Source organism: Episyrphus balteatus, chromosome 2 (assembly GCF_945859705.1).
Source record: "Episyrphus balteatus chromosome 2, idEpiBalt1.1, whole genome shotgun sequence".
Classification (NCBI taxonomy): domain Eukaryota; kingdom Metazoa; phylum Arthropoda; class Insecta; order Diptera; family Syrphidae; genus Episyrphus; species Episyrphus balteatus.
In genome coordinates this window covers 48,486,847-48,501,619 of record NC_079135.1, presented here as the reverse complement: position 1 = coordinate 48,501,619, position 14,773 = coordinate 48,486,847, and the positions used below count along the sequence as shown (strand labels likewise).

Genomic DNA, 14,773 nt, shown 5'->3' with positions numbered 1-14,773 from the left:
ATTTTGTATGTTTGCAAATATTTGAGAAACCAATATTTATTAAGCTGTTCGAACGTAAGTTCAATTTAAACAAATTTTTAAACTTTTTGTACTCTGTTACACAAATATAAGTTATTTGTCATTTCTCTAACACAAACTAGCCTAGTGTTGCTGAATTTGTTTAAAAAAGCGCAATTTATATATCTTAAGTTGAAAATTTATCTTTTACTCTCTAAGTACAACCAATACTCTATTCAATGAATACCAACTCAACACAACCACGTTTGACTAAAAACCTATTCACAGCTTATCTCTATTTTTTTAATTAAATTGCACGAGTACTTTCTAGCATGCACTTACCGTTGGTAACTACTCAAAGTCAAATAAACAATAAATGTGCTACAGTTTGCAATGTTTATTACACTTTGTTTCTTATGGTGAACCAATCTCATTCAATGCAATTAGAAAATGAAAACCAAACAAACCGGATTTTAAAAATGAATGTCTTGATCCACCCATAAAAGCCGTTAGTATCTATCTCACATAATTATTATATCCAAACCAAATAAAAAAAAAATGAAAGGAAAAAATAAAAGTCAATTATTAAAGTAACATGCCAAGTCAACTGGAATTATATTTATTTTGTCACTCTCATGATTGCCAGTTCTAGTTCTGGTTTAGTTTGTGGAATGGAAATACAAAAGTTCTCGTTTCTTTGAAATTTACATTACATGAAAAAAAAAATATCTTACGAAAAATTGGAATCATTTGTGTTAAGTTAGCTTAATTCTCGAATAAAAAGTGAGAAAGGATAAAAATTAAAAAAAAAATTAATGCTTTCAGTACTTTTAGATGCGACTCCTAGATGAGCCAGCTTTAATATCAAATAATTTCTTTACGAAGTAAACCTGAAATAAAAATGGATTTATTTATTTTCTTAATTTGTGGACGGAATTAATAGGGACTTACTTGAACTGAACAAGTTCCAAGTATCACCAAAATTTGGCTAACAGAGAAAGTTTGTACATATTTGTTGTTGTCCAACAAGAGAGCATAATCTCGAGCCTCCCGATTTTTACTATAAGATTGATACGACAACATGTCGTTGATATTTCTCTCAACAAGTCCAATTGTTTGCTATCATCGAAAACAAACCCATTAAAGACATAAGAATTCAGATACAAAATTTAGTTCAAATTACCGTGAAATTCTGCATATTCAATTGCAGAGCTTCAATTTCCTTTGCATACTTGTCCCAGGCGTCATACTTAACCACAGTTATGTAGATGTTGACGAGTTTGCCAGCGAACCTAGAGAACTGGTTATCTATGCACACGGCATAGTATCCCCCGGGTGAGGTTTGTTCTGTATAGTCGGCTGTAGGCAGCCATTGATATGGCTTTACAATTGCTCCGGCTGGATTGCGCACAGCGAATCCGGCCATTCCATCGCCACCACGTACAACCTGGTTTTTGTTATTTATCATCATTTTTAGATACAAATCAATCAACAAGTGGTGGTTGTTGGTTGGCTTGCGGCCAACCAGAACCGAAAAACAACAACAACAAATAAAGAAGGTGTAGATGGATTGGATAGATACTTACACTAAATGATACATAGAAAGTTGCTCCGGGTTGGACATATTGATGATAGCAATCCTCTTTTCCAGCGTCCAGATGAACTTTGTAGTCCATTGCTACAGCTGGTAAATTTTCATACCATGGTCTGTGGATTTCTTGGGCTGTGGTTTTAATTGATAAATTTGAGAATAAACATAAACTTGCAAGGAGAACTAAAGTAACGTGCCACGTCAAAAATTTCATTTTTGCGATTTGTTTTGACTCGGTGGAAATGAATGGACGAATGACATTTGTGCATTGATCCAGGGATGACAGTGAGGTTTATGGAAAGCATTTTTGTGTACATAGTGGGAAATTTTGGTTTGAGGGAAATTTTATTGTAGTAGTGAAAGCTGTTTTGTGGTAGTTTTTGATGAAGCTTTTATTAAGAAAAGCTTTTATGTGTAGTGATGAGATAGTTTTAATGATATCGTGTGATTGATGTCGAAAACTTTCATGTTTTTAATGTGCCATTTACACGACTGACAGGCAACTTGACAATAATTTTGTCACACACCTACTGTCAAATGTCTTTGCCATAATATTGGCAACAAATGAGCATGTTTGGAAGAGCTTGTATAATGGCTCTAATACAAAGTCTTGTCGAAATCATAAAAAAAAACAAAAACGAATTTTCTGATTTAACTGGTTTTGATTTGATTTTATAGGCTAGTAAGCCTGGTACGCAGATCGTGCTAAAATTTAGCCGAGCTAAAATTCCCATACAAGTTATTGATAATTTGTATGGGATAATTTTTAGCTCGGCGAATTTTTTTCGATAATTTGTATTGGAGCTAAAATTTAACTCGATCTTCATACTAGGGTGTACGCAGATCGAGCTAAATTTTAAATCCCATATAAATTATAGAAAAAATTAAGCTCACGAAGAGAACTGAATTTTCTGAGAGTAGTACAGTTCCATTGCTAAATTTTTCCGTTTGTTCCTAGAAAATGTAAAAGTGGAACGTGATTGGGCACAACAGTGTGTAGCCACCGCATGTGATTTTTCAATCGATTGAAAAATCACTGTGTAGCCAGGCACAATCTACTTATTTTAGGTGTGTTTTTTATTACCACCGGTCTTAACTGGACAAAAAAAACGCCTCGGGGCTTAACCTGAAATCAGCAGACACAACAAAAATTTAGAGCTGTCATATTTTTCGCTTTCGTCATTTTCTTGTATTTTGCATGTATGTTTTACAAAGAGATACAAAAATGTATGCTAGCAAAACTATTTTAATACATTTTGTCGTTCCAAACGTGAGTTTTCACGTTTTTAAACAAATTCTAAACAATTTATGAAAAAATTAGTTTGGTAGCACAGATTTAAAACTCTTCAAAAAGTTAAGCCCAGAGAAATCCCCGGGCTAAACAACTAAGCCCAAGGGGCTAAGGTGTTGTTGTATTTAACATGTAAATTGCTTAGCCCAGACTGCGTTTTTTTTTGTCAAGTTAAGACCGGTTGTAATAAAAAACACACCTTTTGTTATCCAAGGATAGTACGCATCTGAAGCGAAACGAAATTTTCCATACAAAAATTCGATAAACAAATCTTGAACGAAAAATTTCGTTTTGCTTTTCGTTTTTCAGTACGCAGCTCTAGCGAAAAATTGGAGAGTTTTTACTAAAAAAAAAAAAATGGCTACAGCAGCAAATAAAAGAATTAAGGGTTGGCCACACCGGAGGGTACATGCGGTAGCGGTACGGGTAATAATTGTATGAAAAGAATTCCACATCTTTTTGGAATTTTTTTCATACAAGTTCCCGTACCGCTACCGCATGTGTGGTCAAGCCTTTAAGGCTTGGCCACACTGGAGGGTATGCGGTAGCGGTACGGGTAGCGGTGAGGGTACTTGTATGAAAAAAATTCAAAACTGACACATCAACGTTCAGGTGTGGAATTTTTTTAGTACAAATATCGTTACCGCTATACCGCATACCCTCCGGTGTGGCCAAGCCTTTAAAAACCAATTTGCAAAATATCTAATTTGGGCTCTTATAACACATATTAGCTGCGTTCCTTTGGAAATATTTATCTACTTTTTAGTACTTAAAACTACCTTGAACTACTTTGCTATACTGAGAAAGTAGTTCAAAGCAGCTTTAAGTACTAAAAAGTAGATAAATATTTCCAAAGGAACGCAGCTATTATGCTCACCATCGCTCAAATAATCTGTTTCCGACTTTAAGTTTCTATTATATTCGATGTTTTGTTTTCAAAAAAATATGCAATGTTCTATTACATAGAACTTCATCGAAACTGTCAAATTTATTACTGCATACTTTTTGGGTTTCAATTTTCAAATGCCGTTATTTATAAAAACAATTACTGAAAAAAAAAATACGTGTACCTACGTTGTACGAGTTCATTCATGATTCGTGTCTTCTTCAAGCTTTTGTGAAATTATAAATTACTATTTTAAATCTCTTTTTTGAATGTGAAATTAATCTGCGCGCAACAACTTACTTGACTTTCCGTGCTTATGATTTTGACTGTTTCAACAAGAGTGACAATCAAATTTACAATTCCCTTTTGCCAATCCAATCCGTGTTTTTGTTTACAATCTCAAAAACTAATTCAATGCTTTTTACTGCAAAATTTACGCTGGTGAGTTTCTTATACATACATAAATTTTTAACTTAAAAACCAATCTATAATTAAAAAAAAAACTCAAACAACAATTTATTGCCATAACGTGTCAGTTTATTTGTGATAAGTCAGTTGTTTGTTTTTTTTTTCACAATGCAGAATGAACTTCCAAAACATCTGATGAATTCCAACATAACTTAAAAAAAAAAAACACGTTAATCTGAGTAGAGATAGATAAAAGTCTTACAACTAAGCCAAGTAACAAAAAAAAGCGCTTCCCAGTCTGTCTCTATCGAATTTTCGTAATCATCCCAGCTGCAATAGTTACACCACCTACTCGCAACATTACTCTTCCCAATTCCTTAAAGTCTGCATAGTTCTCAACACAAATTGGCCTCGTTGTCTCTATTTCCACCACAGCACACGAGTCATTACCCAAGCAACGTGGTTTCTTCTTGATTACCTCGCCAGTACCTTTGTGAATTTGTGAGTTCAACTTGATTATCGTGGCAGGCTCAATCAACGATTGATGATGCATAATCACTGGAAATCCAATTGTAATGGGAACTTTGACATTAAACACCAAGATGCGACACTGGAAGCGAGAAGTCACCGGAATTGGGTTCTGTGGATCGCATATAATACATCCCACATTGATTGTATTGATGTCGACCCCGGCTAGGGTAACAGACACTTGATCGCCGGCAAAAACTGTCAGTTGTGAAGCCTCATCGATAGAAAGTCCTTTCACTTGAGCCTGTTCACGACTTGGTCCCACGAGAACCCTGTCATTGACACAGAGAACTCCGGTTTCAATGCGTCCAGAGATGCACAGCCCAGAACCGGTTCCTTTGAAGATATCCGAAACAGACATTCGGAAGGGTCGGTCGATAGCTCTTTCGGGAATCTTGAATTTATCAATCACATCGAGTAAATAAGGACCGGTGTACCATGACACCAATTCTGGGTCCGTAGAGGGCTTGGTTAGATTTTCACCAGTCAATCCGGAACATGGAATAAATGTCACATCAGAGACTCTGAATCCAGCTCGTTTTAAGAAACCTGACAACTTTCCGACGATTTCGTCGAATCGTTCCTTGGACCAGTTGACTGTGTCCATTTTGTTGATGACAACTGCCAGTTGACTCACTCCAAGCGATCGAACCAACAGAGCATGTTCTCGTGTTTGTCCACCTTGTTCAAATCCAGTCTCGAATTCACCTCGAGTTGCGTCAACAACAAGAAGAGCTACATCAGCTTGTGTAGCTCCCGAAATCATATTCGGAATGAAATCCTTGTGTCCTGGAGCATCTAGCAATGTGACAACTCTGTTGGGTGTTTCAATTCTAGAACTACCAACGTCCATTGTGATTCCTAAAAATAAATTGTTGATGGTTAAGAGTTCATAGAATGTTTGGCCCATAGTAGTAGACCCGAATTTAGAAAAACTCGATTATAACAAAAAAATTTATGGTAATAAACAGGGGTCGGATTTTCCTAACTTTGCCTTTTTTTGCGTTATCGTAAGAAAGTATAGACTTTATAAAAACACGATTCATGTCCCCCTGATTCCAAATATTTTTTAATTTTGCTTTTTTTTTACCTTTTTAACCCGTTAGTAAATTTGTTTGCCTTTTTTTTATTCATCAGTGTCTTTTTTGTCTATTTTTGGTGATTTTGTTTGTTTTTTATGCCTTTTTTAAGTTTATTGTTTTTTTTTTTTTTAAATCGAAATAATCTCAATTTCTATATAAGGGGTTTTTCTTTTTTAGTTCTGAACAGAGTCTGAACTGGCGCACTACCTTTAAAACGATGAGTGTTACTAAAGCATATCTTCAGCTATTTTGTGGAAAGCGTTTTAGTATATGATACGAGTTAAAAATATATGTCAAAAAACTCATATTTTAGAAGCTATGTATGTACACAAATTCTACACATTATCTGCCAGTTTTTCAAGGACAACTTTTTGATAGGACTCATAGTTTTAGGCCCAATTTATTCACTCTCCATTATATTTAAAGGCTCCATTAAAAATTATAAAACTGTCAAATCGCATACAAATTTTAACATTTCCGTTTTTTAATGTCGACTTTAAATTTAATGGAGTGTGAATAAATTGGGCCTTAGAGTAATAGGCAAAAGAACGATATTTTCGACATTTGACACGTTTTCAAACCACGATATCTTCTAAACGATATCTCGTAGAAAAAAAAGTGTTATAACATTTTTTTAGGGAATTACAAAACCTACAATTATAATATATACTTTTTTTGATAGCTTCTCCCGTTTCAATGTTATACAGGGTGTCCCAAAAGTAATGGATCAAGCGAAATATGCTGATAGGCCAACTTTAGGGCTCTCAGAATTTGGTAACTTGGTTATCCCAAATCCTTACGGTTTTCGATTTAATGCAGTTTTTGTGAAATTTCGAAAAATCCCGACTTTGCAACAGTATTTTGCTTCCTCCGCTCATAATTGATTTTTGTTTTTTACCTAATAATAAGAAATAATTAATCAATCAAAATATTTTTTATTTCATACGCCATTTTGATACAAATTAATTAATAGTTCCATGTTTTATAAAAACTCAATTTCTTACTTTTATTTCAGAACAACACAGAGAAAAAAAATTTGTATGGTGTGACACTGGTTAATTGTTTTGAAAAGTTGCCGTGTTATTGCAGTTTTCAAAAATGTATTAAAGTTTCCAAAGTTGAAGTTAGAACTAAAGATATTACAATTTAAAAGCAACAAAACAGGGCTTTTCAGAGAAAAATAACAAAGAAAAATAAACACATTTTCTCGACTGTTGTTTGTTTATTTCTTTTTGAATAAAAGCCTCGCTTTTTGTTTGTTATTTTGCTCTGAAAATTGATATATCTAAAATTTTAACTTTGGAAATTTTTATACATTTTTGAAAACTGCAATTAAACGGGAAGTTTTCAAAATAATAAACCAGTGTCACACCATACAAATTTTTTTCACTGTGTTGCTCCGAAATATAAGTAAGAAATTGGTAGCATCTGAATTATGTGTAAAAACAATACAATACAATAGTGAAAATAGCCCCATTTGTTTGGGAGCTAGAGCTAATTTTCTTCGCAAAACAGTGTAGAAACAGAGATTTTTGATACTTTGAGCGAGTGTAGGCACCATTTACACTTAACGAATGGAGCTCAAATTTTGGCTATCTAAAAACCTTTTTTAGATAAATTTTTCTATGGGAGTTGCGGTCACTCTAATGTACATACATATTTACTTTTATTTTTTAAATCTTTTTTTTTTTTTCAAAGGACACCGATTGGGCAAGTGTTGCCATTTTAAAATGAAAATTCGCTACTGTTTTCAACTTCAATCAGGGACGAAAACATTGAAGTAAATAACCTCCACAATTTTAAATCGGGTTTTCTAGCTTCTGCTCAAGTAAAAAGTTCTTTAAGCTCACTTAAGACGCTTCTTAAAGACAATCGCAGGAGAGGCTGTTTCCTGAATACTAAAAAAAGCTTTTGTTCGATACTTTCACAATTAAATATCAAGCACTTTTTTATTTTTATTTAATAAATGCCTTTTTTGCCTTTTATTTGCCTTTTTTTGAGTTTTTAGGGTCATAAAGTATACATCTCACTTCTAAGCTTAGCATTGGCTAAGAGGCAGTTCATCTATAACCAGTGTTTTCCCGGTTTTTTATATCGAGTTTTTAACAGGGTTTTTTACATGTACAAAACTCACTGATGTAAAAAATGGAATGAGGAAATGCTTGATTTCGTTTTCTGTTCAACGTAAAATACATGTAAATGGACTTGCGCCAAATTTAAATCTTTAAATTTAATTATAGGTATTGGATGTGAGGAGCACAAAATTCAACTCATCGAAGTTTATTGTTTATGGAACTGGCATTTTATAGTCTGTTTTCGCTAGAGCCCAAATGAGACTATTTCACAAATAAACTCATTTCGAATGTCAAATTGTAAAGAATTTCTTCCAAATGACATAATTGGCAAAATTATCTCTATTAGAATTTAATGCCGTAAAATGAAATGTTCTATACAAAATCTATACACTTCGAATGGCTTAATGTCAAAATGAATGGTTTTTTAAAAGTTATTTACCGTTTTATACCATTTTTCATATTTTTTTTTACATTTTTTACGCATTGTTACGGTTTTTTTACACAAAAAATGTAAAAAAAACTGTTTTTAACACGAAATCGCCCATCAGTGGCTATAACTAATGCCCGTCGTACACCTAGCTCTCAACGCATTCAACGTAAATTTAAAACCTTAAATTCTAATTGAATTCAATTATATTCAAACAAAAAGTTTTAGACAGTTGGAGATCGCTACTAATAGTCTAAGATCCGGCCATAGGACGACCTACCCTCATCGTTATACCAGTTGAGAGTTATATTTTCTGAAAGCTAGTGTCTTAGGAAATAAATTGCACATGGGTTGCCAAGCGATATCCTGTCAAGGCATAGGGTTGCCAGGTCTTAAAGTTCATTTTTGCAAATTTTTGAAAATGCGACCCTGCTTAAATGGCAAGTCTAAGAGTTATAAAAAAAATATAATGTCATAGGAAATTTAATTTAAAAATTTTAATTTTCAGGATTTTTTAAAATTTGAAGTTTGAGTAGGGTAAACAAAGGTAAATTTAGAAAAAAGGCAAAAATCTATTTTCTAAACAAAACGTGATAGAAATAAAATTGAAATTAGAATCGATAGATATTATAAATATATGAAAGCCACACATACAAATAAAAAATGTAAAAAATCTACAACGCGAGATATAGTCTTTTTAGAGTCATGATACTCCAATTCGATATTTGAGAAATAATTCACCAAAAATCAGAATGAAAGATTTTTTAAATAATTTTTATGTGATAAGTTAGGAAAAATAAAATAACTTGACACGTGTCTGTCAAATTTTTAATTTAACTTACCGTTTTTGCGAGGGGATTTTTTGAAAAGGTGCTTATTTTCGTATTTCAACATATTAAAGGAAAAAATCCCGTCATGGGACGACCTATCCACCTCATTATACCAGTTGAAAGCTATATTTTCCTAAGGGTAGGGTCTAAAGAAACAGTTTGCACATGGGTTGCCTAGCGATATCCTGTCAAGGCATAGGGTTGCCAGGCCTTAAAGTTTATTTTTCATTATTTTTGAATACGCCACCCTGCTTATACCCAAAGCCAAAGAGTTGTAAAAAAAATATTATGTCACAGGAAATTTAATTTAAAAATTTTAATTTTCAGGAGTTTTTAAAATTTGAAGTTTGAGTAGGGTAACCAAAGGCGAATTTAGAAAAAGGGCAAAAATCTATTTTCTAAACAAAACGTGATAGAAATAAAATTGAAATTGGATTCGATAGATATTATAAAAATATAAAAGCCACACATAGAACAAAAAAATGTAAAAAATCTACAACTCGAGATATAGTCTTTTTAAAGTCATGATACTCCAATTCGATATTTGAGAAATAATTCACCAAAAATCAGAATGAAAGATTTATTAAATAATTTTTATGTGATAAGTTAGGAAAAATAAAATAACTTGACACGTGTCTGTCAAATTTTTAATTTAACTTACCGTTTTTGCGAGGGGATTTTTTGAAAAGGTGCTTATTTTCATATTTCAACATATTAAAGGGAAAAATCCCGTCATGGGACGACCTATCCACCTCATTATACCAGTTGAAAGCTATATTTTCCGAAGGGTAGTGTCTAAAGAAACAGTTTGCACATGGTTTGCCTAGCGATATCCTGTCAAGGCATAGGGTTGCCAGGCCTTAAAGTTTATTTTTGCAAATTTTTCAAAATGCGACCCTGCTTATATGGCAAGCCTAAGAGTTATAAAAAAAATATAATGTCATAGGAAATTTAATTTAAAAATTTTAATTTTCAGGATTTTTAGAAATTTGACATTTTAGAAGGGGAAACTGAGGTAAATTTAAAAAAAGGTCAAAAAGCTATATGCTTAACAAAGAGTGGTAGAAAAAAGATTGATACTGGAATCGATAGATATTGTTAAATTATATAAGTCACACATACAAACCAAAAATGCAAAAAATCTGCTACTCGAGATATGGACGTTTAAAAGTCAAAACCGTGAAATTCGATGTTTGAGAAATAATTCACCAAAAATCAGCACGAAAGGTATTTGAAATAATGTTTATGTTATTAGAGAGCATAAATAAAATAACTTGACACGTATCTGCCAAATTTTTGATTTGACTTAGTTTTTGGTTCCTGTGTATTTTTGAAAAATTACAGATTTTTACAATTCAATTCACTGTTTCGGTGTTATTCTTCAAAAATACACAGGAACCAAAAACTAAGTCAAATCAAAAATTTGGCAGATACGTGTCAAGTTATTTTATTTATGCTCTCTAATAACATAAACATTATTTCAAATACCTTTCGTGCTGATTTTTGGTGAATTATTTCTCAAACATCGAATTTCACGGTTTTGACTTTTAAACGTCCATATCTCGAGTAGCAGATTTTTTACATTTTTGGTTTGTATGTGTGACTTATATAATTTAACAATATCTATCGATTAAAGTATCAATCTTTTTTCTACCACTCTTTGTTAAGCATATAGCTTTTTGACCTTTTTTTAAATTTACCTCAGTTTCCCTTTCTAAAATGTCAAATTTCTAAAAATCCTGAAAATTAAAATTTTTAAATTAAATTTCCTATGACATTATATTTTTTTTATAACTCTTAGGCTTGCCATATAAGCAGGGTCGCATTTTGAAAAATTTGCAAAAATAAACTTTAAGGCCTGGCAACCCTATGCCTTGACAGGATATCGCTAGGCAACCCATGTGCAAACTGTTTCTTTAGACACTACCCTTCGGAAAATATAGCTTTCAACTGGTATAATGAGGTGGATAGGTCGTCCCATGACGGGATTTTTCCCTTTAATATGTTGAAATATGAAAATAAGCACCTTTTCAAAAAATCCCCTCGCAAAAACGGTAAGTTAAATTAAAAATTTGACAGACACGTGTCAAGTTATTTTATTTTTCCTAACTTATCACATAAAAATTATTTAATAAATCTTTTATTCTGATTTTTGGTGAATTATTTCTCAAATATCGAATTGGAGTATCATGACTTTAAAAAGACTATATCTCGAGTTGTAGATTTTTTACATTTTTTTGTTCTATGTGTGGCTTTTATATTTTTATAATATCTATCGAATCCAATTTCAATTTTATTTCTATCACGTTTTGTTTAGAAAATAGATTTTTGCCCTTTTTCTAAATTCGCCTTTGGTTACCCTACTCAAACTTCAAATTTTAAAAACTCCTGAAAATTAAAATTTTTAAATTAAATTTCCTGTGACATAATATTTTTTTTACAACTCTTTGGCTTTGGGTATAAGCAGGGTGGCGTATTCAAAAATAATGAAAAATAAACTTTAAGGCCTGGCAACCCTATGCCTTGACAGGATATCGCTAGGCAACCCATGTGCAAACTGTTTCTTTAGACCCTACCCTTAGGAAAATATAGCTTTCAACTGGTATAATGAGGTGGATAGGTCGTCCCATGACGGGATTTTTTCCTTTAATATGTTGAAATACGAAAATAAGCACCTTTTCAAAAAATCCCCTCGCAAAAACGGTAAGTTAAATTAAAAATTTGACAGACACGTGTCAAGTTATTTTATTTTTCCTAACTTATCACATAAAAATTATTTAAAAAATCTTTCATTCTGATTTTTGGTGAATTATTTCTCAAATATCGAATTGGAGTATCATGACTCTAAAAAGACTATATCTCGCGTTGTAGATTTTTTACATTTTTTATTTGTATGTGTGGCTTTCATATATTTATAATATCTATCGATTCTAATTTCAATTTTATTTCTATCACGTTTTGTTTAGAAAATAGATTTTTGCCTTTTTTCTAAATTTACCTTTGTTTACCCTACTCAAACTTCAAATTTTAAAAAATCCTGAAAATTAAAATTTTTAAATTAAATTTCCTATGACATTATATTTTTTTTATAACTCTTAGGCTTGCCATATAAGCAGGGTCGCATTTTCAAAAATTTGCAAAAATGAAAAATAAGGCCTGGCAACCCTATGCCTTGACAGGATATCGCTAGGCAACCCATGTGCAATTTATTTCCTTAGACACTAGCTTTCAGAAAATATAACTCTCAACTGGTATAACGATGAGGGTAGGTCGTCCTATGGCGGGATCTCCTACTATAAACGAATTAATTAAAAAGTATACTTATAGTGGCGTCGTTTTTTTATAATTAATTTGTTAAATTCGCGTTGAGTGCGTTAAAAGCTTAGTGTACGACGGGCATAAGTCAATTTTAAAATCATAGCACTTTTTTTATTTGGAAGTGAGATGTATGTTTCATTTTTTGTTGAACTCGAGCCTTCGCTAAATTCGGGTCTATTACTAAGGGTCTTTATGTCTACTTACCCCTTGCTCGTTCTTCGCCAGTCTCATCAAGTACCCAGGCATACATGAAGCTTTGTTTGCCCATTTTCTTGCTCTCTTGTTCGTGTTTGTGCATCACTCTCTGAGAAACGTTTCCAGTGTCAAACAAGATGTGACCCATAAGGGTACTCTTTCCAGCATCCACATGCCCAATGACAATCATGTGGAAATGTGGCTTTTCGTCAGCTCTTTCCTTGGTGTACAATTGTTGGGCATTTCTCTGAGACTGTTCCTTGGAAACCTTGAATATTCCCGATACGCGGGGTCCATCTACTTCGCCATTATTCGGTTCCGGAGTATTCCGTCCCGACACAGCCGGCGATTGAAACTGTGGTGAATTGATTTCAAATCCACGGCGAATATCTTTCTCGGGAACTTGAAGAACAGTCACGGCAATTGTTGGCACTGGTTCCGGTCGCTTTTCCAAAACGACACCAGCAGGTTTGGTCTTCGATGAGACACTTGGTGTTATTTTTTCCTTCTTGGCAGCTGGTTTCTCACTTTCTTCGTTAAGAATCTCGTCGAGGATTTTTGTGATGTCGTAAGCGAATCTCATTGATGATTCAACGATTCTCCGCTCCGAGACAGCATCCCCAACAACACTTCGTACTTCATCAATGCACGACACTAGCTTTGCCTGATCTACGTCATTCAGCACTGGCATTTGGAAACTTTCCGAATCCCTTCGTGACTTTTCATACATTTCTTCGTCTTCTTGCCCACCTTCATCTTCCTCGGCGATGTTTCGATTGTTTGCTATAAAAGCTGACATACTCTGTTGTCCACGGGCACGATCGAATAACCATTGGGATGCATCTGTTGGTGATATACAGCTGTCGTCGTCAACTGAATGGCCATAGACATCGTCGTAGCCATCGTATTCATCGTTAAAGTCCATTGTGCGGACTATTCTGTGGCGTGACATCTTGATTTAATATATTTATTAAATGTTTATCTGGAAAAAAAGTTGATTAATGAATTATTTTGGAATTTATTGCAAAATATGTTGAAATTTTACTTTAAAAAAGTTTTTTTTTTGAGTAATTTTTTTGTGAAATGAAAACCAACAAAAACATGGGAAATGTCATGTGTCAAATTTGATGTTGTGTTGTTTAGTGATGCCAAAATGCAAGTATTTTGAATGAATTGAATTTTCGCGGTACTTTTGCAGCGATAAAGGCTTGGCCACACCGGAGGGTATTCGGTAGCGGTATGGGTAGAGGTAACGGTACTTGTATGAGCAAAATTTCAAACTGACATATCAACGTTCAGATGTGGAATTTTTTTCATACAAATATCGTTACCGCTACCCGTACCGCTACCGCATACCCTCCGGTGTGGCCAAGCCTTAATAATAAAACAAACGCCAGCGATTATTTTGAAATGAAAAAGGATAAGGGGTATTCACGATCCGATGCAACGAAAAGGTGTAAAATTTCTAAATTTTATTTACCTACTACTGCAACTACAAGAAACAAATTTTGCACCATTGTATTTTATTTTTGCAATCAAATCAACTCGATCTAGGTTTTGCAAATCACCGGAAAAGAAGTAGGTATAACTTCAACAAAACGCATGACAAGGTCACACGTACTTGCTTTTATGGTTAAAGATGCTTAAGTATAAAGGACGGTGTTCACATTGGCCTCAGTCAACCGACTCATTTTGACGTCTTTGTGTTTTTTCTCACTCGCACTTTATGATGAGAAAGCGATGGCGAAGTGAGGCAGAAATTTTAAACAGATTTAAAATTTTTGGACTCTTTTTGACATTTGCTATTTTGACATTTGAAGTTTCCCAATCTTGCCTTAAGGTTGGAGCGAGGAAACATTTTCCTTTGTGTTATGTCAACGAATACTACCGTTATAAATAAATATTTTGAAACAAAGTTGCAAACTCGTGCTTTGTATATAAAATCTATAGTACTATCATGAAGTGCAATTTTTTAGTTTAGTTTAGCGAGGGCGCTTAGATCGAATTAATAATGGGTGTAAGGAGATGCGATATACATTTCTGTTTGAAATTTGACATATTTTTTAGTTCGTTCGCTAGCTTTCTTTTTTGGTGGCGCTGTTTTTTTTTCATGATAGTACTATAGATTTTATATACAAAAATGTG

The 14,773-nt window shown here is 33.3% G+C and overlaps 2 protein-coding genes across 3 annotated transcripts; both read right to left on the bottom strand.

Moving 5' to 3' along the window:
• Window positions 1-579: 579 nt before the first annotated feature.
• Window positions 580-1,860, bottom strand: LOC129912381 (transmembrane emp24 domain-containing protein 1). The gene is made up of 4 exons (XM_055990590.1): window positions 1,584-1,860; window positions 1,181-1,444; window positions 949-1,116; window positions 580-887 (listed from the first exon to the last, which is right to left on the bottom strand). The coding sequence occupies exons 1-4, from the start codon at window positions 1,800-1,802 to the stop codon at window positions 828-830; spliced, it is 711 nt and encodes a 236-aa protein (XP_055846565.1). The 5' UTR covers window positions 1,803-1,860; the 3' UTR covers window positions 580-827.
• A 2,420-nt stretch (window positions 1,861-4,280) lies between these two features.
• Window positions 4,281-13,788, bottom strand: LOC129912374 (protein HBS1). 2 transcript variants are annotated; one of them, XM_055990582.1, is made up of 3 exons: window positions 13,674-13,788; window positions 12,638-13,610; window positions 4,281-5,562 (listed from the first exon to the last, which is right to left on the bottom strand). In XM_055990582.1, exons 2-3 carry the CDS (start codon window positions 13,578-13,580, stop codon window positions 4,478-4,480), a joined length of 2,028 nt encoding a protein of 675 aa, XP_055846557.1. In that variant the 5' UTR covers window positions 13,581-13,610; window positions 13,674-13,788; the 3' UTR covers window positions 4,281-4,477. The 2 variants fall into 2 exon arrangements, with proteins under 2 accessions (XP_055846557.1, XP_055846558.1); XM_055990583.1 differs by lacking the exon at window positions 13,674-13,788 and having other exon boundaries at window positions 12,638-13,638.
• Between the last annotated feature and the right edge of the window lie 985 nt (window positions 13,789-14,773).

Coding starts and splice junctions, on each gene's coding strand:
- LOC129912381 (XM_055990590.1), bottom strand. CDS start 1,802: ATGAAATTTTTGACGTGGCACGTTACTTTAGTTCTCCTTGCAAGTTTA. Junction 1,445..1,583: donor CTTTCTATGTATCATTTAGT/GTAAGTATCTAT, acceptor AACAAAAACCAG/GTTGTACGTGGTGGCGATGG. Junction 888..948: donor TTGGAACTTGTTCAGTTCAA/GTAAGTCCCTAT, acceptor TTTTTATTTCAG/GTTTACTTCGTAAAGAAATT.
- LOC129912374 (XM_055990582.1), bottom strand. CDS start 13,580: ATGTCACGCCACAGAATAGTCCGCACAATGGACTTTAACGATGAATAC. Junction 5,563..12,637: donor TGGCGAAGAACGAGCAAGGG/GTAAGTAGACAT, acceptor ATTTATTTTTAG/GAATCACAATGGACGTTGGT.